Consider the following 27059-nt stretch of genomic DNA (forward strand, 5'->3'; position numbering starts at 1 on the left):
AAAACTTGCAAAAATTCAACTTTGCTGTATAATTAACTTGATCTGGGACAGATAATGAAATGCACTCTTGGGAAAATTGGTTTGTTTCTTTCTATCCCTGCCCTCATTTGTACAGTTACTCCCAAAAAATATATCCACAGCTGTGCTTGTTTTGGATTTCTACCAAGATTTGTACTCCATGCTCATGTGAACAAACTCAGCATTGGGGAAAACTATGTTCTCATATACTCATGATTAGTTTGGAATAATTGTTCTGGAGTGCTTCAAATTTTTACCTTTCTCATCTGCCACATACACAATTCTTTTTTTTTTTTTTTTTTGCCAGTACTGGGCCTTAGACTCATGGCCTGAGCACTGTCCCTGGCTTCTTTTTGATCAAGGGCAGCACTCTGCCACTTGAGCCACAGTGCCACTTCTGGCTTTTTCTATATATGTGGTGCTGGGGAATCGAACCCAGGGCTTCATGTATACAAGCACTCTTGTCACTAGGCCATATTCCCAGCCCTCATTTTTTTTTAAAGAGTAGTTAAAATAAGTATGTACCAAGAAGAAATAGAATTTACAATTTAAACCTGGAATAGCATTAATGCTAAAAATTACTTCTCATAAAAAACAAGTGAAGGTGAATACATATTCCATATCAGTTTTACAGTATATTCTTAAAAGAAGACAGATTTGATATAAGAAACTACAATATCATGAAACATTCTTTCATAAAAACATTGTAATAAAATGCTTACAGAAAATTTTAAGGGGAAAAAGTTACACTTTTACATAAATAATTTAGGCATTAAAAGTTCTTGTCAAGTATTCTCTGCCAGGCTATTTAACTATTTTGCTGTATTAACAACAATCAAGTCTTAGATTCAAACCTTTATCAAACATCTGTTTGTATAGTAACTTTCCTAGGCACTTACATTCCCATTCTTTCATTTAACTCCTAAAATTGGCATTTAGAAGACATTTTCTCATAAGAAAGATGAAGTTAAAGGCTTACTGTAGGTCACAAATGGAGTTGTACAAATCATATAGACTCAAATCCTATACCATTATCTCCTTATCCTGGTGAAAATAATTTCTAGTCTCAAATTTGGCTGACAAGTTTGTAACATGTTCTCTGACACTATCTTTTTCAGCATTAAACTGGAAGTTTAAGCAAAATTTAATCTATCTTTGAGCTGCCCTCTGATTTGCCTTTAGATCCCCAGTAGAACTAGCATTCTGGACTTGAGGGATAGAATCAGTTATCAAAATCAGTTGACCAATCTAGGAAAATAAGGCAAATTTATTAAGTCAGGGTGCAGCATAAATCAGAACCCAGGATGTGAAAGAAGCATAAACTACCTCTAGTCTCGTGGGGCTACTATGAATCTGAAAACTATAAGGTCGTAGAGCACTAGGAAAAAGTTCATGAAAGTACCTCTAAAATCTGAAATCAAACTAGGGGTGATAATTATGGCAGGAAAGCAGTATGAGTTCGGGTCTTTAAGATTCTGAAACAGCATTTTTAGTTCTATGGCAATTTCTATTTCTGTCATTTGAATGAAATTGATTTTTACCATATTACTGTCCCACACGCTTTTTAAAGGTAGTTTCTGTTTTCCTCAACACCTTCTCTCAAACACTGTATGTTAACTCTTTGGAGAGTAAGTATAAGTCACTTCCATCACAGTATTGCTGTAATACATAAAAACTGAAATGAAACTCAAAACAACCAACATGCCTCTGAGTTTGTTTATTTGCAATAGGACCTTGCTATGCTATGTCACCCCAGTGGGTTTTGAATTTGTGATGCTTGTGTGTGTGCCTCCCAAGTGCTAGTAATACAGACATATGCTACCATGCCTGGCTCAAGAGTATGTTTTAAGCAAGAATGCATTTTATGAAGGTATTACAAATGTACACTACTGTATAATATGTTGCTAATCACTAGCTTAAACTATGCAATTTTTCTTATTACCTACTATAATGCTTACAAATAGCTCTATACTTCCACAATGCAAAAGAATTGTGATGGCGGAAATGTTCTACGTCTTATAGTCTTGTAAGCTGACCACAAGCCACATGTTAACTATTGAGTACTTTAAGTATGTAACTGAGATTTATATTTTCTTTAATTTTAACTTACATATTCAGATATGGTTTTTAATCTACTCTAATGCTATTCCAATAGCAACCCACAATTACTTACAGTGAATGGCTTGATTAAAGTAAAAAACATACTTTACTGTCTAATAAAATGAGAAAGGTAGCATCAGGATGACTAGCAAATAAATTAGTAAATTAAATAAGCATCAAGTCTCGCCTTTTGGTTAAAATTTTTCAATAACCACTTCAACTGTTACTGAATCTGTTAAGTTTGTTCTTTCAGAATCTATAACACTTTGTTATCCTTATTGAAGTTACTAGGCTTGTCCTTACATGAAGCACATAAAAGTTCACTGAGGATATTCTGGAGTATGATTAGTTCTAATAAAGTGCATTACATGAATTCTGTTAAGGAAGAGCACCTTTAGGCATAACCAGCCTAAATAATTCAGACATTTTTTTGAAAAAATCTTCAGTAATTTGGAGGATAAAATGTACTATAATGGCTAAAAGATTACTGGTATCATCAGGTAACACAAGTAAACAATGCAAATTGTCCATGAATAAATGAATGGATAAGCAAATAATGTTATAAAAATATTGAAGATATGCAGAGTTCAGGATGCCATGTCCATGGCTTCTGCATCTGTGGATTCAACTAACCCCAGATGAAAAAAGCATTGGGAGAAAATTGTTTTGAATACATATGGACTACTTTTTCATTATTTCCTAAATTGTGTTACCTATTATGGATAATACAGAGATGATTTAAAGTATACTGGAGGATGTGGATAACTTATATGCGAATACTATGTTTTTTTGCTTCTTAAATTTTTATTGTTATTATAAAGGTGACATACAGAGGGGTTATAGTTATGTAAGTCAGGTAAAGAGTATGCTTCTTCTTTGACAATATCATCCTTTCTCTCAACTCTCTCCCATTATGCATTTTAAGAGATTCAAGTATCTAAGAATTTAGTCCTCCTTGGATTCTGAGGGGGTGACTGCAGTTTTGAGTTTTGATCCTGAGGATAGAGCCCAAGACTTACTATCAGCTAAGTACAGGGTTTACCACTGAGTCCTCATCTGCCATATTTTTAAGCTATGGTCCTACTGCCTCAAAAATCTTACTACAGAAACTCTTCTATTTACAATCAATATTTGTTTGTTTTTATACTTTACCCCCATATCATCAAGTAGGCTCCATTTTCCTGTCCTCTGCTTTCCTTAAGTCAGTGTTTCAGATGGTTGCCTGGAGTTCAAGAGTCCTAACGGACTTGTGAGATTTATATATTTTCTTTTTTTTAATATTTATTTATTTATTTATTTTTGGCCAGTCCAGGGACTTAGACTCAGGGCCTGAGCACTGTCCCTGGCTTCTTTTGTTGCTCAAGGCTAGCACTCTGCCACTTGAGCCACAGCGCCACTTCTGGCCATTTTCTATATATGTGGTGCTGGGGAATTGAACCCAGGGCCTCATGTATACGGGGCAAGCACTCTTGCCACTAGGCCATATCCCCAGCCCATATATTTTCTTTTTCATGTAACGTTTTACAAACCTGTAGGTAGTATCATCCATAGAAAAGTCAGTTAAAAGACATTCTTGTTGATCTGCTAATAAAAAAAAAAACCAGTAAGTGAACTTTCCTACATTTTTTTCTGCCTAGGACTAAAAAGAAGAGTTCAGGATTAGAGGATGGTACTATCTCAAAGCCTGGTTGTTCTTTTCCTCTACTAGCATGTCATCCTTTGCCCCACTCCCAATTCTGTAAAGTTATATGCAAAACTGCCTTGGGCATGGAATCTACAGGTTGTAAAAACTATTTCTACAGTGAGAAAGAAAAGTATTTTTCTCACTCTAGCCAATATAGTTATTTAGAACTAACAGTAATGAGATGGTATCACATTTGGAGAAATATGGTAAGGAGATCCCTATCTGTAATTACACTTTCCTTTTGTTTATTATATCAATTTCATTGGGGCATCATAATAAACTCTGAGGTCTTTGCTCTACTACTACTTTTAATTTATAAATGAAATTGAGCTCCTGAGATTAAGCAACACAGTCAATACCACACAACAGTAATACTATAGTCAGATCCTGATAAATTCTCACTAACTTTACAGACTCTCTGTTGAAATCTCAATAGCAGGAAATCGCAGTAACCTACTTATGAGTACAACTTTGCTCAGGCCTTTAGATTTAGTAGTTTCCAGGGAAGAGTAATTGTGAACATTCTTGTTTATAAGCCAGAATGAGAAGTTTTCTAAGAGACCACTGGCAAGTTATTACTCCTTTCTGAAAAATAATTCAGATGATTATAGAGATGGAGGTGACTTATCATTCCTTTTCTAAAAACACTTTCCCTTTTGGCTTCTGGGGCACTTATTCTAGTTTCTTCATACCTTTCTGGTATCTTTCAGTCCTTCCTGATGGCTTCTTTTGCTACATTTTCAATGGAACCAGATCTCCACCCTTACGCCTCTTCTCACCCTAATTAATCCCCAGTCTACAGGTAATACTTAAAATCTATTTTCAATCTGATTGTCACTTCTGAATATTTATATATCTCACTGTCTACCTGAAGTGATTAACAAATATTCCTAACTTTGTTTCTAAAAGTTTTGATATTTTAAAATTGGAAGCAATCACCAAGGCTGTCCAGTCTGAACAATAACATCTTAGTCTATAGCATTCTAATTATTTCTTAGCTCATTTCTCTTACTACCCTACAACCTATTATCCATAAAAAGATCCAGAGCCCTCCTTTAAAAACTTTCAGTAAACTCCATCAGCACTTACAGTTTACCAATAAACTCTTTACCCAATCTCAATTGCTACTCTTCCCTTTGCTCACTTATCCTCCAATCAACTGTAGCCTCCACTCTCTGAATTCTATCCATCCATGTGAACAGAACATTCTTCACTTAGTTACATGTCAGTAGAATAATCTCCACCTAGATAATACATGGATTGTCAACTTCTCTAGTACAAACCTGCTAAATATTATTTGACTGAGAAAGTAGGAGGGGAAGGAGGGAGAGGAAGATGCTCCCAACCACAAGAAAATAGCAGCATTCAAGGGACAGAGGCAATCCTTTATGTCAAGGAGGAAAGAAGAGTTAAGAACACCTGTTTATTTGCGTTTGTTTGAACTGAAGGATATATATATATATATATATATATATATGTTATTTATTGGATCAGGACAAAAGGTCACTGGGTCACTAAGGACACAAAGAATAGGAGTGGAAGAAATTTTCATATTATGTTTTTTAAATATTTTTTGTAGTGAAGCAGCAATTTTATTGAAAGTGAAAGATTATAAACTCCCAGTTGAGAGAGGCTCCAGAGTTGGAGTTCCAGAAAACTGACTTTTTGAATTAACCCCTGTAAAGTTAAGGACACACAAAAAATGCAGTTTTTCATCCTTCACTCTCTTTACCCTGAGTGATTTTTCTTCATGGTACCTTGATTTTTTTTCACAGCTACTTAACTTAAGCTTTGCATCATTCCACTATGTAATTATACAGAGCACTCATCAAATATGTTTTCTTCTTCTTTTTTTTTTTTTTTTTTTTTTTTTTGGTGGTATTGGGGATTGAATTCAGGGCCTCATGCTTGCTAGACTGGCTCTCTGCCATTTGAACCAGGTCTCAAGCTTTGCTTTTGAGATGGGGCCTTGCTTCCTGCCAATTTTAGGTTTCTTGTTGTTGCTAGGGTCAAGTGTGAACCACCATGCCCAGCTTCTCTGTGGAAATTGAGGCTTAAGAGACTTTTCTGCCCAGCCCAGACTGGAACTGTGTCATCTGAATTTCTGGTTTCTACATATCTTGAGGTGACAGCAATGTACCACTATGCCCGGCTGTGAGTTGAAAAGGGGTATTATGAACCTTTCTGCCTAGTCTAGCCTTGAACCTCCTCCTGACCTCACCCTCCCAAGTAGCTAGGATTATAGGTATGAGCCACTGATGACTAGCTAGCATCCACCAAACTTAGAAAAACAAATTCCCACCACTTTAAATTTCACCCGGGTCCTTTACTATTAAGAGGATGTAAGAGTTTTATTCCTAACCTTATATAATTATGAGATTATATCACCTACTAAACTTTAATTTCATCCAATTATTTTAACTACTAGAGGATACAAGAGTATTATTCTTAAAACAAGTAAAACAAAACTCTCCAAATGATTTTTACTATCTTTGTATCACACAGCCCCCCCCAATGATTTGTTTATATAACATTCGTTCTATTTATAAATCTGCTTGGTTTTGTCCTTGGCTATATTCAGTACACCACCGGGATGAAGACATTAGAGATCTTGCTTGTTAAATTTATACATTTCGCAAGGGCAGGAAGGGAAGAGAATCCCTTGGATGATAGAATTATGATTCAAAAAGATATCAACTAATTTGTGGTTAAATCCAAGAAGATGAAAAAATAATAGAGAATAAAGATAAATTACTGCTTCAAAATCAAATTTAAATTCAAAACATAATTTAAACAGAATGGGAGAGATATAGGTAAATGAGTAGTTCCAGCTAAATTTTTCAAAAAACAAAGTGGGAACCAACATAAGGTGCTTTTAACCAGTTATTTAAAATCACTAAAACAAAATAAAAACTCATAATATCAAAGAAGCTTACTGGGGCTGGGACTATGGCCTGGTAGTAGAGTGCTTGCCTTGCATGCATGAGGCCCTGGGTTTGATTCCCCAGCACCACATATACAGAAAATGGCCAGAAGTGGTGCTGTGGCTCAAGTGGCAGAGAAAGAAGCCAGGGACAGTGCTCAGGGGAGGGGGAGGAGGGGGAGGAGGAGGGGGAGGGGGAGGAGAAAGGGGAGGGGGAGGAGGAGGGGGAGGGGGGGAGAAAGAGGAGGGGGAGGAGGAGGAGGAGGAAGAGGAAGAAGAGGAGGAGGAGGAGGCAGCTTACTGCTTACTAACAATATCATTTCATTAAGAAAGGTTACTTTCGGCCAGGCAGTGCTAGCTCATGCTTGTAATCATAGTTACTGGGGAGGCTGAGATCTGAGGATCAAGGTTAGAAGCTGGCCTCAGCAGAAAGTCAGTGAAACTCTTATCTCCAATTAACCAATAAAGAGCAGGAAGTGTATGTGTGGCTCAAGTGGTAAAACATTAGTCTTGAGCAAAATAGCTGAGCAAGAGTGTGAGGTCCCAAGTTCAATTCCCAGTACCAGTACATACAACAAGGAAGTAGATTCACATTAGAGAAGCAAACGTACAGAATCTAAAGGAAAAAAAATCCCCAATACATAAATTGATCTTGGAAATCCACAGAACATTTTTTCCCATTGTTTTTGCTTAGAAGTAAAAAAGACATAACTGTAAACACAAGTGTACAGCTAGAAATAAGGGACAGTTTCAGTACACTGCATTCAGGCCATAACTGTAGAGCTAAAATATGGAAACTAGATCAGAACAATGAATAGCATTGGCCAATGTGATTGAGCCCAGATATAGAGAGGTGAGAAAGGCAAAGGAAAACATTATATGAAGTTGCAATATTTAATTTGGTAAGAGAAATATTAGTAGAAGGCTAACATATTGGGGGGGGGGACCATTCTAGTGATAGAACTGTACAAATGGGAAGAAATTGGGCAGAAAACCAGGTACTAGCTCAATTTAAGTAAGATGTTGTAACAGGGATGCCTTTGCTCCCCTTAAAGGAGCAAGGTAATTGGACCAACTCAGATTATGCTCACTGCCTATTCAGAGTACTTGGACTAAGGGCCTGATCACTGCCCCTGGCTTCTTTTTCTCAAGGCTAGCACTCTGTCACTTGAGCCACAGCGCCACTTCTGGCCTTTTCTATATATGTGGTGCTGAGGAATTGAACCCAGGGCCACTCATGCCACTAGGCCATACTCCCAGTCCCAGTAATAATGATTTGAGTCAGCAAAAACCTAGCAGAACCAATGCTCAACCAGCTCACAGGGAGACTAATATTGCCTGACTATGCTTGCTTCTGGTTCCTCTGTCTTTGTCTTTCCTCTACAGAACCCTGGAACTATTACCAGTACCCCTAAAGACAGGACCCAGGATGCTAATCACTGGGTTCCTTCCCAGAGTAGCCATAGGAAATAGTTCCTTTTTTGCTTTACCACCAGTCTCTACTCTTAAGTATGTGATAGCTAGCTAAATCTAGCCTGCTGGCAAGCCCTCAGTCCTAATGCTCTAAGTAATAATTTTTTCTTTAACCTAAATGGGCTTTCTCTTAAGAGCTCAGGGAAAGATTCATGACAAAGCCACATTCAAAAACATCTCTGGAGCAGGAGTTGGAGGAGGAACAGCGACAAGGGAGTGAATCTGATCAAGATATATTGTATGCACCCATGGATATGTCAACATGAAATCTCCTTGTACAACTGATTGATTAAAAAAAAAAACCCAAAGAGAAAAACATCAGGAATAGTAATAGGTTGCACACTGTATGAACAATTTATAAAGCTTCTTCCAACTCTAACTTAGGAATCAAAGGACGGGAATGCAAGTGCTGGCCATTTAACTTACAATAAAAAAAATGGGTAGAAATTTGGCTTTGGTCAAAAACAGAAAGTTTCCATTATAACTTGGTAATATGCCACAGAAACTTATTCAGTAGCTTTTGTGTCTAAAATCTGTTTGACTTTAAGTGTGTACAACAATATATTTAAGGAGAATGTGTGCAAATTAAACACACACAAAAATCACTTCCTGACATAATAAATATGGTGTCCCAAATACTGATAATTTTATATCACTTATAATTTACTGATATACTTAAATAATGACTTGTTTTCTTCTATGTCTTGTTTTTAAATCTATGCTTTTGGGGGTATTCTCACCCACTTCTATGAAGTGCCTATTAGTATGCAAGTAATTTTTATGACATTTTCCTTAACCTTTCTTTTTTTCACCTTTGACATAAAAGTAGGCTTTATACATATTTTAATTATATTTCATGTTGGCTAAAAAGTTATATTGTTACACAAGTATTTCAACCAAACATCATAACCAGTTTAATAACTTTTTTATTCTTTTTTAAAACTTATTTTTATTATAAAGGTAATATACAGAGGAGTTACAATTATGTAAGTCAGGTAATGAGCAATTTCTTTTTGGACAATGTCACTCCTTCCCTCACTCCCAGTTTTTCCCCTGCCAGCTATAGTGCACTTCAACATAAGTGTCTAGGGAGAACTACTGCTGCATTTGTTCCCTCTCCGTCCCTTCATTTCTGTGCCTTCCCTTACATATTATTCTTTTGATACTTCAAAATGTCTAACTTGTTGCTGAACACACCCCTCACTAGATATTTAAGTAAATAAATTTCATTTACCACAGTGTTTATTATTACAAATTCCCATGATTAACAAGTTTAATTTTTTTAAAAGATGATCTGAGAGTCTTCCTCATTAAGCATAAACCTAATTCTTACCAAAACAGACGAATGCTCACAATGCTACATCACCTGAATGCTAAAATAAGACATTGCAGAATACTTATTCCATCCAAAAATAATTTTACAATACCATGTAACTGACCAGTAAAATACATTGGAAGACTAACTGAATATGAGTCACACAGAGTTCACAGATTATATTTAAGTTGTTTAAAATTTAAGGGAAATCAATTCTACAGAAATGCCTGATACAGTAAAGTATAGCATTAAAAGGCTAAAATTACACAGGTCATCATCAACAAATACTGCATTGTAAAACTAACCTAATTTTAAAAAATAAAGCTACTTTTGCTCAAAAAGTAAACCCTGGTTTATGTTGAAAGTAACATAAAACTTGTTAATTGAAGAAAGATATTACAACTTCAGTCAGGTGGACATTTTAAGTTTGTAGAGTTACTATAATTTGGTTACTAATAAGTGGGAAAACATTCTAGTAGTTACTTTTTAAGAAAAGCACAAGTTATAGGATCTTTTCTTTTACTTTGTAAAACTGAAGTTTCTTTTTATTATAAGTGCTAGTTCTACTTCACAAAGACAGAGTTGTGTTAACAGAGTTGTGAGCATCAAGTTCAATTCTACCAACCACTCACGCTACCAATAGAGCCTTCCATAAATTCGTACAAGTGGTAGGACTAAAGGAGACAGACCTGGGTTTTATTTGGCTCTGTTTTCTCATGAGTTTGGCTTGCAAAACTTTCAAAGTCTGTCTTCCTCTGACTCTGTCAAGTACACTTAAGACTACCTATCCTGTAGCAAGGAAGAATGGTGCTCGCCTGTAATCCAGACCTGGGGAGGCTGAGCTAGCAGATCCAGTCCAGGTAAGCCTGGACTACAAGGTAGAAACTCTGCCTTACATAAACAGAAAGAGGAACAAAACTAAGCAACAACAAAAAGCCCCTAAAACTCCAAAATTTTAAAGCATTTACAATGTCAAGAAGAATTAAGGGCACTTGGGTTTTAGTTCCTTTAAAAAAATAATGGCAATAATAATAACAACAACAACCAGGTTGGGTTCCAAAGCTTAGTTCCAGAGCTTAGTTCCCAAGTCTCTGAAGCATAAGAGAATTTGTACAGATTGTACTATCTACAGTGTGACTCTCAGTTCGCCCATTATTCTTCCACCTGCCCCTCCCCTCTCTCCTCCATCCTCTCTTCCGCTGCTTGCTTAAAGGAGAAACGTCAGCAAAGGACTGTTAAGCCCTGGAAGCCTCATTTTCAAATCATTTTTAAAAGATGCCTTTCCAGCCAGATATATCCTCCGCTTCAACAAATTCCTCTCGGTCGGCTGCATTTTCAACAACAGAATAAGAAAAGAAAAGAAAAAACAATTGCAGAAACAGAAATATGCCAGGCCTATTTTTTTTTTTAATGTTTTGATGGCTTAAATAACGAAGCCTAACCTATTCCCCTGGGGACGAGAATGCATTACCCATGCGATGGGCGGGGGGGGGGGGGGGGGGAGGGAGGCGGGAAATAATTCTGCTGCTTCATTTCCCTGCTGCCCAACAGCCTGTCAGCAGCCCCTTCCTCGCGCAGTCCTCATTGTCACTTAGCAATCTTATTCCGCCGATCCCCTCCCTCGGTCTCTGCCTTCTTCACGCTCTCGGAAAACACAGACAGAGGCGAACCTCCACTGAGAGCCGGGGAGCGGGATCTAAATCCGTCCTCCCGCCCGGTGTTCAGCAGCTGCTGGTGTATCCCCCCCCCCACCCGCCCCCCGTGCATAAAATAGCCGGGAACTGTATCTACCAAGCCCTACACACTCAAGTCTCAGGACAATGAAGCCGACGGCGAAGACCCCGTCCTGGCCGGGGGCTGACGGCCGAGCCGCGCGGCCCACGCGGGGGAGGGGGGGCGGCGGCCTCCCGGCGGGGTGCGTGACACCCCGCGTCCTCCATCGACCACGTCCCTCTGGGCCGCCCCGCCCGACGCCGACCGTACAAAAGGGCCCGGGCGCCGCGGTCGTGGCTGGCATCCCGGAGAAAGGCCCTTCCCGGCGGCGCCCCGCCCGCGCCCGCGCCCCGCACGCAGGGGCCCGGCGGAGGGGGCGCTGCACAAAGCCCGGGCCGGGCCCTGCACCGCCCCACCCCACCCCGCCCCACCCCGAGCGCGGGGCGCTCGGGCACCCGGGGGCTGAGGGGCTGGGGGTTGGGGGGGCCTGGGCCGCGGGGGTCGCGGCCCGGTGGGTGGGGCGGGGGAAGGGAGCGCGGCCCACCGGGCCCGGGCCGGGGGAGGCCCCCCGGGGGGGGGATGGCGACCACGCGGAGCGTCCGGGAAGCGCCCCCTCCCGTCGCGGGCCGCGTCCCCGACCCCGCCGCCATCCTGGAGGAGGAGGAGGGCGGAGGGGCAGCGGCGGGCGGCGCGGCGGGCGCCGGGAGCCACCGGGCGCATCACTTACCCCTCGCCGTGGAGAGGGACCGGACGGGGAGGCGGGGTGTGTCGCGTCCCGTGAGTCGCTGGCGCGCCGTCCTCCCCCCACCCCGGCGGCGTCGTCGTCGTCGGCGTCGCCGCTCTCGCCGCGGCCGGGCTCCGGGGCCTGTGGCTCCGCTGGGCAATAACGTTATTCCACACACGCCCCACACATAGCGGTAACGGCAGCGAGCGGCCGCGCAGTGCGCAGGCGCCTGGGGAAGGGCGAGGAGCCAGGCCCGCTCCCTCCGCCGGCCCCGGCCCTGCGGCGCCCAGTGCGCAGGCGCCGGGCCCAGACAATGGAAGTGGGCTTCGCGGAGGGTCTCACCCCCGCGCTCCGCCGCTGCCCACTGCGCACGCGTGCCCCCAAGACTGGCTCCAACAATAAGGCCTCAGCCCGGGCCACGGAGCGAGGACTGCGGCTCCCGGTGGAGGTTGGGTGGCGGGGCTGGCGAGGACTGCGGTGCTGGCCGCCTTCACGGCCGGGCTGCAGGGAACATCTAGAAGTCCTTGTTCTGGAAGATGTGGCTGTTGGGACAGATGTCGAAACTAGACTAGGGCTCCGGCGCTTGTGATAGGCGTCCTTGAGGGGCCTCCAGGGGTCAGCTGCGCGGCCGCACACTCGGAAGCGCCCAAACCTCCCTCGGGCGAGCCGCGTTGGTCACCCGGGTGGTCCGCACTTGAGGAGGGCGGGGAGGAGGGCGGGACTAGGCGAGACTGGGCTGAAGGGAATTGGCGCGGCCTCCAAGCCTGTCTCCTAGCAACAGGCTTCCGCGACCAAACGGCAGTGCGGGGCCCAGAGCGCGCAGCCTTCTGGGAGTGGTAGTGTAGCTACCGGGCTCGGAGTACCTTCCAGGTTGTGGACCTCGAGCCTGCGGACTACAACTCCCGACGTGCACCTCGAGGGCCAGTGGTTAAGAAGCGCCCAGGAGCTGGGTCCGGGTCTCCAGGCCCCTAGGTGACAGCGGCGCTTCGGAGCTCGCGGGCGTCCCTTGGTACTAGGCCTTGACCTCCGAGAGGGGCGTGCACTGGCCTTTCCCTTGCATAACTCGCTCCTCTGGGCCCCATGGAGAAGTCCCCGGGGAACTCTACCCTGGAGGAGAGTCTGGGGCAATACCAGCGGAGTCTCCGGGGTGAGTTGCTCCGGACCTCACAGCCGAGCTCCTAGGTACCCGGGGCCGTAGTGGGCGGGACAGATGGCTGCCTTTCCTCACGTCTCCGCCGGGCTCCAGCCAGCCAGGCTGCCGAGGGAGGCGATGGAGGGGGTTCTCGCAGTTTGAATTTGTTTTCAGGGTTAAGCTGCTTTGTTTGCTTTGACTCTCTGAGTGACCTGAGCCAGCAGGATTGCCCTGCTCTAGACTTGGGTCTCTTTCTCAACAAGTGCCAGCCGAGATTCTTGGACGGTCCAATCCCACTCTGGTCTTGTTTCATTCACACTTGGCTGTTAAATTCAATAAAGTCCCGATCCCCACTTGTTGTACGTTCAAATCATGCTGTAGTGGGTCCAATGTGACTTTACAAGACCAGGAGCAAAACACTAACCATTATGTGAGATATGGCACTTCCATTGATTGGTATAAACTTTTAACATACTGTGGGTCATTTACAAATTACAACCATCTTATGACTATCCCTGTGGAGGCTAAAGTTAACAGTGGTTGAGTTATAGGCCAAAGCCCACACAACTGGTTAGTGGAGAGCCAGGTGTTAAATTCAGGCCGGCCTTTCAAAGCCTATGTTTTTCTTCATTGAACAAGTCAAAGGTATTATTATTATTATTATTATTATTATTATTATTATTATTATTATTATTATTATTGGCCAGTCCTGGGGCTTGAACTCAGGGCCTGAGCACTGTCCCTGGCTTCTTCTTGCTCAAGGCTAGCACTCTGCCACTTGAGCCACAGCGCCACTTCTGGCCGTTTTCTGTATATGTGGTGCTGGGGAATCAAACCCAGGGCTTCATGTATATGAGGCAAGCTCTCTTGCCACTAGGCCATATTCCCAGCCCTTAAAGGTATTATTTTGTTATTTCAAATTTTCTTAGGTTGGTACCCTTATGAGTGATTAATTTGGAGAATTAATGTCTATTATTTAAGCTTTGCTATCTCCAACAATACATGTATCCTTTAGAAATCTCAATTCTCAATACAATATATGGAAATTGTGGTGTTACCTTCCGGGGTATAATGAGAAACAAAGGAGTAATGTACACAGAGCAGTAATTTTCAGACTTGTGAATATTGTTACCCATTGTAAGGGAAGTCGAGACTGGGGATGGAAAAACAAAACAAACAAAAACGGTTTATATGCGATACATCATGTAAACTAGAAGAAACATTTCATCAGGGATTTTTTTTTTTTATCATGCTAGATCCAATACCCTCTGTTTTCTATTCTGTTGCATTTTTATAATGTCCATCAGTCATGACTAACAGTAAAATTTGAAACATTAAAACCCAAATGTATTGAGCAAATATTCATTCAATGCCTACTATGTGTTAAGTTTACTAGGTGCTGAGTTTAACATAAGGAATAAGATAAAATCCCTGTGTTGTAAAGTCTCCAGGTTTGTGGGAGATAAATGTCCGAGGCAAAGGAATTACATATAACTCTGATAGCAAAGATAAAGATCAGTATTTGTCACATGCATGTTCATTAATTTTTAGCTGCTGTGTATATTTGATACTTGACGCAAAATGAAGATTTTGAGATTAATGAGTATGAATGACTAAAAAGTTTTAAATTTTGTGGGATTGATAGTAGTGCCATTAGTGTTCAAACTGTAAGAGTTAAAGAATAGATCTTCACCAGTATATTAATCAACATATTCATGTTACAAGAATGTTGCATATCAAAATAACCACCTTTCACTTTTCATTTGGAAACAAAGCATTGTACACAGTCGTATGAGTGAATATATTTACTCTTTTGGACTGGTCATTTTTTTATCATTCTCTCTCTCTCTTTTTGTCTTTTCTTTTTTGCTACAGGAGATCAAACTCAGGATGTTGCACTTGCTAATAAGCAAGTGCTTTGCCACGGAGCTATATCCCAGCCCTTTATGTCTCTTTTGATGTTTCTTCTCTGGCCTTATTTTGAGTCTGAATGTACTCATTGAATGTACTCATTGAATGTAATTTTTGTGGTTCTGGTGATTGAACCTAGCTCGGATCTTGTGCATTCTAGGCAAGCACTCTACCACTACCAACTTAACATAATTTTATAGTAATATGTTTAATGCCATTAATACTGCTTTCAGTAATTAGAAAGTTTTCAAAGTTAACATATTTTAAAATAAGCTTAGTGCAATAACAGTATAATGTAGTCAGAACATTTTATTAGTAGCAAATAAAAAGAAAAATGGTAAACAATGAAATGGTTAGCCAAAATTTTTATAGTGAAACAGAAAATCACCCCTGACATTTTTATGGGTTTCTAGGATTTATTTTTAGTAGCATTTTGTTTTTACATTGTAGTTATTACTTTTAGAATTACTTCTGAATTTTAGCACACTCAAGTTCATGACCGCTTTTAAACAGAATAGTTCACTTTAAAATAAAATGTTGTTTTTGAATAATCAAAGTAGGTGGATTTGGTATGTGGCGATTCATTATTTTGTTCCTAACAATTGTGTTGACAAAATATTTTACTTAGTTCATACTAACAGAGGCTAATGATGTGTTTGTCTTTCCTTACTGGTTATTCTTTTTTAATTTAAAGAATACTTTATTAGTTTCTGTAATCCCATGTAGAGATGACTGTACATATTTAATATAGTGTGTTTACCCCTGTACAAATGGAAAAAATTAAGGTTAACATTTCTAGAACAATATGGATATTAATTTTTTATTTTTATTTATTTATTGTCTGTCATGGGGCTTGAACTCTGGGCGCTGTCCCTGAGCTCTTCAGCCTAAGGATAGTGGTCTACCCTTTTGAGTCACAGCACCGCTTCTGGTTTTCTGGTGGTTAATTGGAGGTAAGAGCCTCAGGGTTTTCCTGCCTGGGTAGGCTTTGAACTGTGATCCTCAGATCTCAGCTTCCTGAGTAGCTAGGTTTATAGGTATGAGACACTGGTGCCCGGCAAGACTATTCGCTTCTATACAGTTTTGCCAACTCAACACAGTAAACTGAGGTACTTTTTCCAAAGTTGATAGCATTGCTAAAGTTTCCAAAAAGTCACACACACACACACACACACACACACACACACATGTTCATATATATATGTATGTATGCACACATGCGTACATACATACACCAATAATGGCAATATGTTATGCATCAGTAGCTTACTGGTTATTCTTATGATTTAAAAATACCTTTCATATAAATTTCATATAAATTTTAAAATGCCTGTTTCTTTCCGCTCAGCAAGGAGGTAGCCAGTAAACATGCAAAAACAATTCATAGTTTCTGTAATAATATCTTCATTTAAAATAGTTTTACCTTGTTTTTTTAGTACTAGTAAATACTTTCAGAACATTTTCTTCTTTTTATTTGGGACTTAAATCTCCTTGCGTAGCCCAAGTTGGCCTTGACCTCAAGAACCTCCTGCCTCAGCCTTCTGACTGCTGGAATTACATATGTGTACCACCACATTGCCTGGTAAAGGAAGAATGGGAAATGCTGGAAGTGGAGGTGTGGTGCACACACACACACACACACACACACACACACACACACACACCCATAAGAACCTCCTGCCTCGGCCTTCTGACTGCTGGAATTACATATGTGTACCACCACATTGCCTGGTAAAGGAAGAATGGGAAATGCTGGAAGTGGAGGTGTGGTGCACACACACACACACACACACCCCCATAAGAACCTCCTGCCTCGGCCTTCTGACTGCTGGAATTACATATGTGTACTACCACATTGCCTGGTAAAGGAAGAATGGGAAATGCTGGAAGTGGAGGTGTGGTACACACACACACACACACACACACACACACACACACACACACACACACACCTATAAGAAAAAGTGAAATACTGGCAGGAAAAGCAGAGATAAGGTTTACTCTCTGGGATCCATTCCTGTATTTGACTTTAATGATGCTGAAGCAGCCATGAAAACAGAAAAAGTATTCTCAGACTATAAGTTCACCTCTTGTCTTTTACAGTTTTTCACACATATTCATTGTTCACTTCCTCCAAAGCTTCTCCTTTTTTTTTGGCCAGTCCTGGGCCTTGGACTCAGGGCCTGAGCACTGTCCCTGGCTTCTTCCCGCTCAAGGCTAGCACTCTGCCACTTGAGCCACAGCGCCGCTTCTGGCCGTTTTTTTCTGTATATGTGGTGCTGGGGAATCGAACCTAGGGCCTCGTGTATCCGAGGCAGGCACTCTTGCCACTAGGCTATATCCCCAGCCCCGCTTCTCCTTTTTTGTTTGAGTGTCTGGCAATACTCTCCACTCCATAAAAAAGATTGTGTGTTCCCAGATATCTCGTGCTTTGGGTTGCCTATGCCTTTTTGTGAGTAATTAGCCAAGCACAGTGGCTTATGCCTGTAATTCAAGCATTAGGAAGACTGAAGCAGGAGAATTGAATTTGAAGCCAGCCTGGACCAATAGCCAGACCTTAAGGAAAGAAGGAAGGGAGAATAGAATAGAAGGGGATGGAGAAAACTCAGAGGAAAAAAAAAAGCTGATTCTGAAGGAAGAGATAGAGGAGAGAAGGAAGGAAGAATTGGAGGAAGAAAGGGATGGATGAAAAGATTGAAGAGTTGTAAGAGAGGGAAGGAAGAGTCAGAAGAAACGGGAGGAAGGAAGGAAGGAAGGAAGGAAGGAAGGAAGGAAGGAAGGAAGGAAGGAAGGAAGGAAGGAAGGAAAAGTTAAGAGTAAAACATTATTTTCCTTCAAAGTGAAGAGTTCTGACAGGACACAGGAATGGTTCACTGCCTGGAAGATCTTTAATGCTATTCCTACATAGTCCATGTCCTAGAAGTTTCCAGTGTAGTAAAGTGCAGTATGTCCTTGGTGTTCCGGGAGCTGAGGGGAGTCTCCTGACAGCATGAGTAGGTGCACATTTACTCTATAGGAAGTACTAATTCAAAACCTACAAGGGCTGAGAAATATTTGTAATTGGGGAGGATAATAAATGCCTGCTCTCTAATTTAAATTTAGTACATAGAGACATGGCTGGTGATAGAATGTTTGTCTAGAGAATGTGCTCTGTGTTTGTTCCCTAGCACCACAAAAATATATACATTAATAAATTCATCATTTTATAGGTCTGGAGACATTTTTGACATTTTGGAGTATCATAACTTGAGATGGAAGGGACTTCTACTGGCATTCCATAAGTAAAAGCCTGGGATGCTGCTAAACAGATATAATTGAATCCCTTTCAACAGAGTTATCATATGTAAAATATCAATAGCACTGAAGTTAAGAAACTATGACCTAAAGCCAGGAAGGCTTTGTTCATATCCCTTGCTTTCCAGGAATCATACTTCATGGCAATTGCGATTAAGGATATAGACAGTATTGGCTGGTGATTTTGCCCACAGTGTTTTAGCAGCCTAGCTAGGATTAGTGGAAGTGACAGGTATAAAGCTTCTCAGCTGGTGCAGAAGAAATGGCAGGTGTATCCCATGATCGGACACAGGTAGTCTTTTGCATTTGGCTCCTCCCATTCATTATTCATGATCTTCTAGACCCTGCTTTCTTAACATGTTTTCATTCTTGTTCAGATTATCTTTTGTTTATGATGCCTACCACTTTAGCATGTTTTCAGCTATTAGAATCTTGTTATAGTATTCTGAATAGTATTTTCACTTCTGTAATTGCTATGTACAGAATTAGCCTTGTCTGCCATAGGATTGTGCTGTTTTTACCTTGATTTTGGTACCTGCCAATCTTCTAGTAAACCATGACAGCAATCATGAAAATAGGCTGAGGTCCAGTTAATAGTGGACAGACGCATTACTCTTTTCTTACTGTGGTCCTATTTTCCTGCTTGTATTCTCTTGTCTAAGCTTATGTCGGGAACTGAGGTGTATCTCGATTTTGGCTTAAGGGATAGTTTTCTCAGAGACAGCTGGGTGCTTTGCTGGGCACTTTCCCCGTCACCAGGGCAATTCTCTTTCACGTCTTCCAGAACAGATGGAGACTGTTGCAATTAACAATTCATGCTGTGTATGGAGTTTGGTGATCCTTCCTAGACTGAGATAAATCTGCATTTTGTTAGAAAACTTCATCCTGATAAGAAGCTCCATGGTGAGCTGGGAGATAGAGCCTAGAAAGCAGGGAAATGGACTGAGAAAGTGAATAAGTGAGACTTAAAGCTCACCAGCATTCACAGCTCAGGAGCCTTTTAAGTGCTTATTGTGCTGATCGGTATTTGGGTAATGGACTAGCAGAAGTACTGTTTACTTGTATTTCTGTTCATGAAATCTCTGGGACTCACTGAAGTTCTGTTTGTATTCATACTTACAATTTTTTCTTCAGTCTGGTTGGTGCCCGGGAGAAGTCAGGATGCGTTCTGAAATGTGCCGCTGTCCTCTCGGGAGAAGAGGAAGTGAGTGCTCTGTCTCCTGGTTAGATAAAGCTGTGTTCCATTAGCAGTGCAATGGGAAATGATTTTTAGAGCCTCCTGTCAACTCTGGTTTCCTTAAGCCCCAGCAGCAGAGAATGTGTCTTCATAAGGAGGAGGGGGGTGGGTTCAGTTTTAATGTCTTCAGTTGAAGAGTGGTGAGAGTTCATCTTGAATCTTCTGAATGCTCTCATTCCTGAGGGTTAACTCAAATTGTGTCATAGTGTGTAATTATGTTACTATGCATATATTTGAATATCCCTTTACATGTTTTGAAATGCAATGAAATAGCTTTAAAATGTCATTTACTTCCTTGATCTTTTCTAACACAGTTCTTATGAATTCTGTCTCTTCTCTGATGCTCATAACTCAATCAGTAATTGCAACCACCCCCCCCCAAAAAAAAAGCCTTATATATTACTTTTCTTTGGGGGTAGTTGTTACATAACTCATTATTTCACATAATATTATTTTCTTAGTGAAAGTTGGCAGGCACTCTTTGAATGTTATGAATCCCTAAAGATTGAACAAAAGTATTAGAAAAAGAGGTAAAAGGACTATTAAACTCTGACATCAGCCATTTTGTTTCTTTACCTCTCAGTTCCTTCCTGGGGAGCAGGATGTGCTTTTCTGTTTTTCCCTCCCTTAGCCCTATAAGAATGAAATAACTTGAATAAACTTAAATAAATATCCACCAAAACAACAAAAAAAGTTCTGTCATCAGACTGAGGTGCAGTGGATCAAGTGGCTGGATATTTGTCCAACATTCACAAGACCATTGGTTCAGAAACCAATCAAGCTGGGCACTGGCGGTTCATCCCTGTAATCCTAGCTATTTAAGAGGCTGCGATCACAGGATCCCATTTTGTAGCCAGTCCAGCAAGAAAACCTATAAGACTTGTATCTCCAGTTATCCACCAAAAAGCTAGAAGTGTAGCTGTGGCTCCAGTGGTAGAATGCTAGCTTTGAGCAAATAAGCTGAAGAACAGCAAGCACCCAGATCCTGAGTTCAAGCCCCAGGACCAGCACAAAAACACAAACAATGCATCAACACCACCAAAAACCCCTGTTATCATTGTAATCTGATGAAAGGACTCTACTGTTAGCCATTTCCAAGGATGCGCTTTTCATTCCAGATTTCTTCTCTTTTTCCTAATATAGTTTATTAGCTTTTAGTCTGAATAGGTATAAATAAATAATTATCCTTTGTCTTAGAGGTGAATTCAATTGATAGCTCCAAGGAGCATACTCCTAATGTTAGTCAAACTCTGTGTTTCAGTTGTAATGGATGCAATAAAGACAAATGCCTTATTCATAGATTTAAGAGCATAAATCTAAAGCTCTGAACTAAATTGCTTAGCATATAACACTTTGGTTTTCCTTTTCCATTTATGTCTCCCTAGAAAATACTGAGTTACTGAAAAACTATTTCTGCTATTTATATTGATCAAAGTAGGAATGCATCTTATCTGGACTTCCTATAATTCAGAATGAGGAAGTGGAGACGAGGCTTGGCTAGTAATCAGGACCACATTTGTGTCAGGAAGATTTATGTGAAAATAGTATTAGTATGGAGAAAAATGTAGTGATAGACTCACTAAGTCTCTTGAGTAGTCAAGTAATGGAATTACACTGTTTAATAGAGACTTGGAAGATTTGTTCTCTTTAGTTTAATCAAAGTAGAAAATGAGTTGCTATCGGTAAAGATATGACTGCCTATTTCCGTAACAGAATATTTTTTCTGTTAAGTAATATGAATATTGTTCTAAATTTTGAAATTAATGAACTGAGAGAAAATTGGGTTTGTTTTTCAAGGTCCTATAGAATATGTTATAAAACATTTTCACACATGAAAATCATGATTGATTGGTAATGAATCATTCCTTTTCCTGCCATTGCAGTTTAACAACCTCTTTTACTAGAGTCTTCTTGGGCTGTCAGAGTAAATGGTAGGCTTTCCTTCTCCTTGTAGTCACAATGCCTTTCTGCTTATGGCCTTTTTACAGGTCTTTGCAACAGGCTGGTCAGCTTCTAAAAGCAAATATTCCAGTCAGAAAAAGCAGAAGCAGTCAGTCCTTCTAACCATGACACTTAGTTCATGGCCCACCTTCCACAGCATTCTGATGACAGGCCTACTCATTTTCAAACTAGGAAGTGAGACTGGGTGCATGGGGCTATGTTTAGAGGCTTACTGTCACAGTAAAATTACCTTGAAGTACTTTAGCTTAGGAAGTTTATATTATTTATGTGCCTTAAGCTTCTATTCAAAAGGTGTTCAGTTGTGTTGATCAAGAATCTACATGACAGCTGGTCAGTACAGTACATAAGCACCATACAGTAGGATCTGCCACCATAACCCCTTCAACTCCTGATCAAAACTAGGCTAGAGCCCAAGGCCAGTAGCTCATGCCTGTAATCCTAGCTACTCTGACGATTGTGGTTGAAGCCAGCCTAGCCAGTAAAGTCCGTGAGACTCTTATCTCTAGTAAATTACCAAACAAAAAAATGCACATGGTGATGCAGATCAAAGGTAGAATGCTAGCTTTGAGCAAAAGAAGCTTAGGGACAGTGTCCAGGCTCCAAGTTCAAGCCCTAGGTCCAGCCAAAAAAAAAAAATTAGAAAATAATTGAAAAAAAATCAACAAACCTAGACTGGTCAGTTTGATTTCTCTTGGTAGGGCAGAGGAGTACGAGGTTCTCAGAGACAATGAGGCTTCCCTAGGCCAGAGTCTGCTGTGACTGAGTCCCTCTGGCTGGTCCTACCACTTACCTATGCCTATAGGTGGGGTCAGCACCTCGTAAAGCTGAGGAGGAGGAGAGTGCATCAGGGTAGGAAGAGCTCTGCCATTCCAGCCTCTGGGGTGGTGGTGCCATATGGAGTGATGATCAACAGTTTGTAGTGACAGGAACCATATCATAAAGTCTAAAGTCTAACCTCTAGTAAGTGTCTGTGTTACTACAAACGTTTTATCAGCTCTGACTTTTATTAGGTGCTTTTTTTTATTGTTCTTTTAAATTATTGTTGTTAGAACGTGCCAACAGAAGCATTCACCAACTGAAATGTGCCTTGAGAGAAGGTGAGGTCACTGTTGAGGAAGGAACCCTGGATCCCTCCTTTAACATCACTGTAGACAATGAGGACGCTGGGACGGCTTGGCATGAGCTGCAGCATAGCCACGCTGGTGAGTATGAATGTCAGTGCTAGCCTGCGTGGCACTAATGCTTCCTTAAGACTCCACAGAAAAATGACCTCATACCTTTCTCTATTCTGCTGCTGGGATGTTATTCTTGAAACACAAACCAAGTAATATTACTCCCTGATTAGTTTTTAATACTCCCTAATACTGAGAGTCCAAATTCCTTAGAAAAAGAACAATATTTTTTTTAGAGATCTCTACAACCTTCCTTCTCACACTGTCCAGTTATCCTAACTGCCCTTCTTACAAATCACATTCTCATTATAATAATAACCTATTGCTGCCTTTGCACGTGCAATGACTCCTGATTCTTCCTTTGCTGCTTGGGGAACTCCTGTTGCTATTCCTACTATTAGCTCCTCATTGAAAACAAGCACAGTTACACATCCTCTCCTCTTGTGGCACTGTGGTGCATATTTATTTTGGTAGTACTGGGATTTGAACTATCAGGGCCTTGGGCTTGCTAAGCAGGTTTTTCTGATGAATCATGACCCCAGCCCAAACTTCTTATATTACTATAGCTCTTTTGCCCACTGAATTCCTAGCTCTTAAGAGGTCTAGTTTTTATTGCTTGTCCTTGTATTCCCAGTCATTATCATAGTTGTTAATGCCTAAAAGAAGTTTAAATTATTTCTGGGATGTATGCAAGGATGAGTAGTTGATGACAAACTTGTTAGTCAGCTTTTTATCACTGTAGCAAAGAGCTGAGATAAGTAAATATATAAAAAGAAAAAGGTGTATTTGGGCTCACAGTTTCGGAAGGTTCAGGCCATGATCAATTAGCCTCATTGCTTTGAGGCTGTGGCAAGACAGTCTATCTTGTCTAGAGAAAAAATTGGTGTGCCTCCTGGTTGTAAATGGAGAAACAAAGGAAAGGGCTGGGGCTGTCTATTCACCTCAGGATCATACCTCTAATTCCCTGAAGACATCCTACTTAACACACCTCTTAAAATTCTCACAATCTCCTGTAGCACCAAGCAAGGGAGTAAGCCTTTGACACATGGCCCTTGGGGAACATTTGTGATCCACCCTGTAAAGTAAACCATGGATTAATCAAGCAAGTTAATAAATCCATTGCTTTTGCTTTGCAGTTAATCAGCTCAAAGCCTTGTTGCGCCAACAAGCAAGTAAGGAAAATGAGATATCTCCAACGAGAAGACGAAAAATGTCACCTTTGGTATGTATCAACTTTCACAAATGGACTAAAGCATTTAAGTTCTAACTTTTCCAGTGTTGTTTCAGTAGTGCATGTTGTAGACCTTTCTGATCATAATAATAGTGTAAAGCATTAGAAGAAATTCTATCCCCTCTGAGTGTTTTGGCTGAAGAGAAAGGTTGTCATGGGTGAAGGGAATCTTGGTACTTTTTGTTCATTTGCTTAGAAGTGTAAACAAAAAAGTGCTCTGAAAATTCGTTTGACTACTGATATCAATTGTACCAAAAAGGGCAGTAACTATAAAGCATATGTTTTATTTCCTTTTTAGAAAATCATGTCTATTTTCTATTATCTTTCAGTTACTCAATACTTACAATATTATTGGAGTGTTAAACTAAAGTATGTAATATTATTTTACATGTAAAAATGTATGATTCTAAAATTGTAAGGGGTGTTGAAAGGAAACCCCCATATGGTTCAGGTAGAAGAGGGTTTATTGAGAGAGGGAGAGACCAAACTGCCGCCTGCACAAAATTGAGACTTGCTGGGGCAAGAAAGCTAATGGCAGGAGGAAAAAGAGTATATAGAGGCGGGTGGGGAAGAGGGGCGTGGCCACAGCAGATGCGATGTGACCTCAGAGGATGGGGAGATCAGAGCCTGAGAGACCTCCCACTGCCCCCAGGTATCCCGGTTGCCTGGGTTACAAGTGCTGAGCAGGGACTTCTAGGGTACACAGGGAGAGAACCAAGGGAAGGGGCCATTTCTCTCAGATGGACCCAACAGGAAATGTTGTCATTCTAAGGTTGATTTTCCTTTTATCCCTCTCTTCATTTTTCTTCTCTTCTCTTTGTGTGTTTGAAGTCAGGGCCTTGCACTTGCCTACCACTTGAGGCACACTCTGAGTCCCTGGTGTTGAAGACTAAGATCAGGAAGATTGTGATTCTAGGCCAGCCCAGGCAAGAAAGTTCATGAGACCTCATCTCAGCATAAAGTGCTGGGTGTGGTGGCACACCTCTCTCATCCCAGATACGGTGGGAAGTGTAAATAGAAGTATTGTGGGCATGGACAAAAAGTAAAACCCTATCTCAAAAATAACCAGGGCAAAAAGTGCTAGAGGTTTGGTTCAAGTGGTAGAGTACCTACCTAACAAGCATAAAACCGTGAGTTCAAATCCCAGTACTACAAAAAACAAAACAAAACAAAAAAACAGCCATAGTATGATACGATAAACCATTTCACAGCATGTCAAGGTAAGGTAAGGTATGCGTTAAAAGCTCCAGGAGTGCTGTGGAGCTAAATCACATTAGAACTCTTTGTGAGATGTCTTAGGAGGACTCTATGTAGTTTATCACTCAGTTTTGGGTGGCTCTTATTTAGGGTTCTAGTCTTGGCTATTCTGTGCACCAGAAAAGTATGTTTTTAGATTTCCTGAATACTAGGTCAGAAATTTAAACAAAACTCATTTTTAAGTTGAAAAAAATGACCTCATTGTCACACATTTAACCATATGTCCTGTCTTAAGAAAGCTCTTTCTGTTGGGGGTGGAGGCACATCCCTGTAATCTCAATACTTAAGATGTAGAGGTAGGAAGGCTGAGTTTGAGGTCATCCTGGGATACAAGGTGAGATCTTGTCTAACAAAAAGCAAAACAACCACAAATACACAAAAAAACAAACAAAATAAACCATAGATTTCTCTAATCAGCGGACCTGTAATTTCAGCCGGCAGCCCTCTTCCATGGTAGTGTCCTGGAGGGACTTGTTCCTTGTCCCTCAGCATTTCTGAATGGGACGTCATGGTGTCAGGGTGTTCAAACAAACAGTCAGTCCACACCAGTTCCACTTGCATGAGCTTCATGTAACACTATTTTAAAAAAGATGATACTCATATCCTTGATCTTGTGTATTTGTGGAATTTCTAGAGATATAAATACGATTAGCCATGCTGTTATCTATCCTGTGTTTCTATCATGTCAGCAGTGCACTTGAGTGTTGAGAGAATGGTTGCCAATTGGTTGCGAAATCCAAACCTGCTTCCTTTGTGCTTTGTGCCTCAGAGGTCATCAGAAGGTGAGGAGGCCAGCATACCCACGCTGAACAACCTGGTTCCCATCATTAATGACCAGTCTCAATACATTCATCATTTGGAAGCAGAAGTCAAGTTCTGCAAGGTACATCTTTCATTAAAAATGAATATGTCAAGATAGTAAAGCTTATACCAGTTACCTCTTACATAAAATATGCTATTATTGTGTTTATAACAATAATTGAAAATACCATTCTTACATTATTTTTAATTTTTATTTGTGCCAGTAGTAGGCTTGAACTGAGGGCTCGCCTACTGTCACTGACCTCTTTTGCTCAAGGCTAGCATTCTACCACCACTTATGCCAGAGCTCCACTTCTGGCTTTTTTAGTAACTAATTGGAAATAAGAGTCTCAGATTTTTCCTGCCTGAGATGGCCTTGACTATGACAGCTCATTGCTTAATTCCCTTTTAGCCCATTATAGTTTTAATGATTTCATACTGTGTTCCAATTTTCAGCACTTTTCCTTTCTATTTCATTTACTGCAGCAAATGCAAATGTTTTGGGATTCTAATACCAGTGATGTATCCTCCCACTCGTTTCAACCTATGAAGCTATGATGCAACCATCAGGAATTCTAAGCTATAGACTAAATTTGGCCCAGTGTTAATATTAAAAGTCTAACCTTGATTGTGAATACCTGTGAAATACTCATTATAGATAGTAATGATCAAGAAAAAGAAATACACCTATAGCTTGTGTGCTATATACAAGAAATATAGATTATATTTCTCAACTATATTCAGTTTATTAATGTCATTAGAGCCTTTATACTTTCCCAAAATATATTAGTGCTTTAGAGTTTTCTTCCTACATTTTTTCATTATAATTGCATAAGGTAGTATGATTATATTTTACTTTGTTTTATTTTTTAATGCTGTAGATTGAATTATGTACTTTTTATAGGAATTAATGATATTTTTGTATCATTTATTGTATTATTAACATTTTGGGTGCTCTCATAAGGTCTAAGGACAGTATATAATTTAATGAATTTAGATATTTCATTATCTAGAGTTTATAAGAGAGGGCTGGGAATATGTCCTAGTGGTAGAGTGCTTCCTTTACATACATGAAGCCCTGGGTTCAATTCCTCAGCACCACATATATAGAA

General features: G+C 40.6%; 2 protein-coding genes across 14 annotated transcripts in view; one reads left to right on the forward strand and one right to left on the reverse strand.

The window, feature by feature from the left end:
- The window catches only part of Cep170 (centrosomal protein 170), a 95329-nt gene extending 82703 nt beyond the window's left edge, over window positions 1-12626 (reverse strand). For 9 of the 13 annotated variants that reach the window (XM_048357463.1, XM_048357462.1, XM_048357460.1 and 6 more), the window contains exon 1: window positions 11954-12282. The gene's annotated coding sequence lies outside the window, so the exon portion shown is untranslated. The other 4 variants (XM_048357450.1, XM_048357461.1, XM_048357451.1 and 1 more) reach the window with 4 other exon arrangements.
- A 250-nt stretch (window positions 12627-12876) lies between these two features.
- Sdccag8 (SHH signaling and ciliogenesis regulator SDCCAG8) overlaps window positions 12877-27059 on the forward strand; it is a 183709-nt gene continuing 169526 nt past the window's right edge. The window contains exons 1-4 of the mRNA XM_048358258.1: window positions 12877-13097; window positions 22536-22688; window positions 23795-23880; window positions 25916-26029. Coding sequence (XP_048214215.1) covers window positions 13031-13097; window positions 22536-22688; window positions 23795-23880; window positions 25916-26029 — 420 coding nt within the window. The 5' untranslated portion in view covers window positions 12877-13030. The remainder of the gene's footprint in view (window positions 13098-22535; window positions 22689-23794; window positions 23881-25915; window positions 26030-27059) is intronic.

This window comes from Perognathus longimembris, chromosome 11 (assembly GCF_023159225.1).
Source record: "Perognathus longimembris pacificus isolate PPM17 chromosome 11, ASM2315922v1, whole genome shotgun sequence".
In the NCBI taxonomy this organism is placed as follows: Eukaryota; Metazoa; Chordata; class Mammalia; order Rodentia; family Heteromyidae; genus Perognathus; species Perognathus longimembris.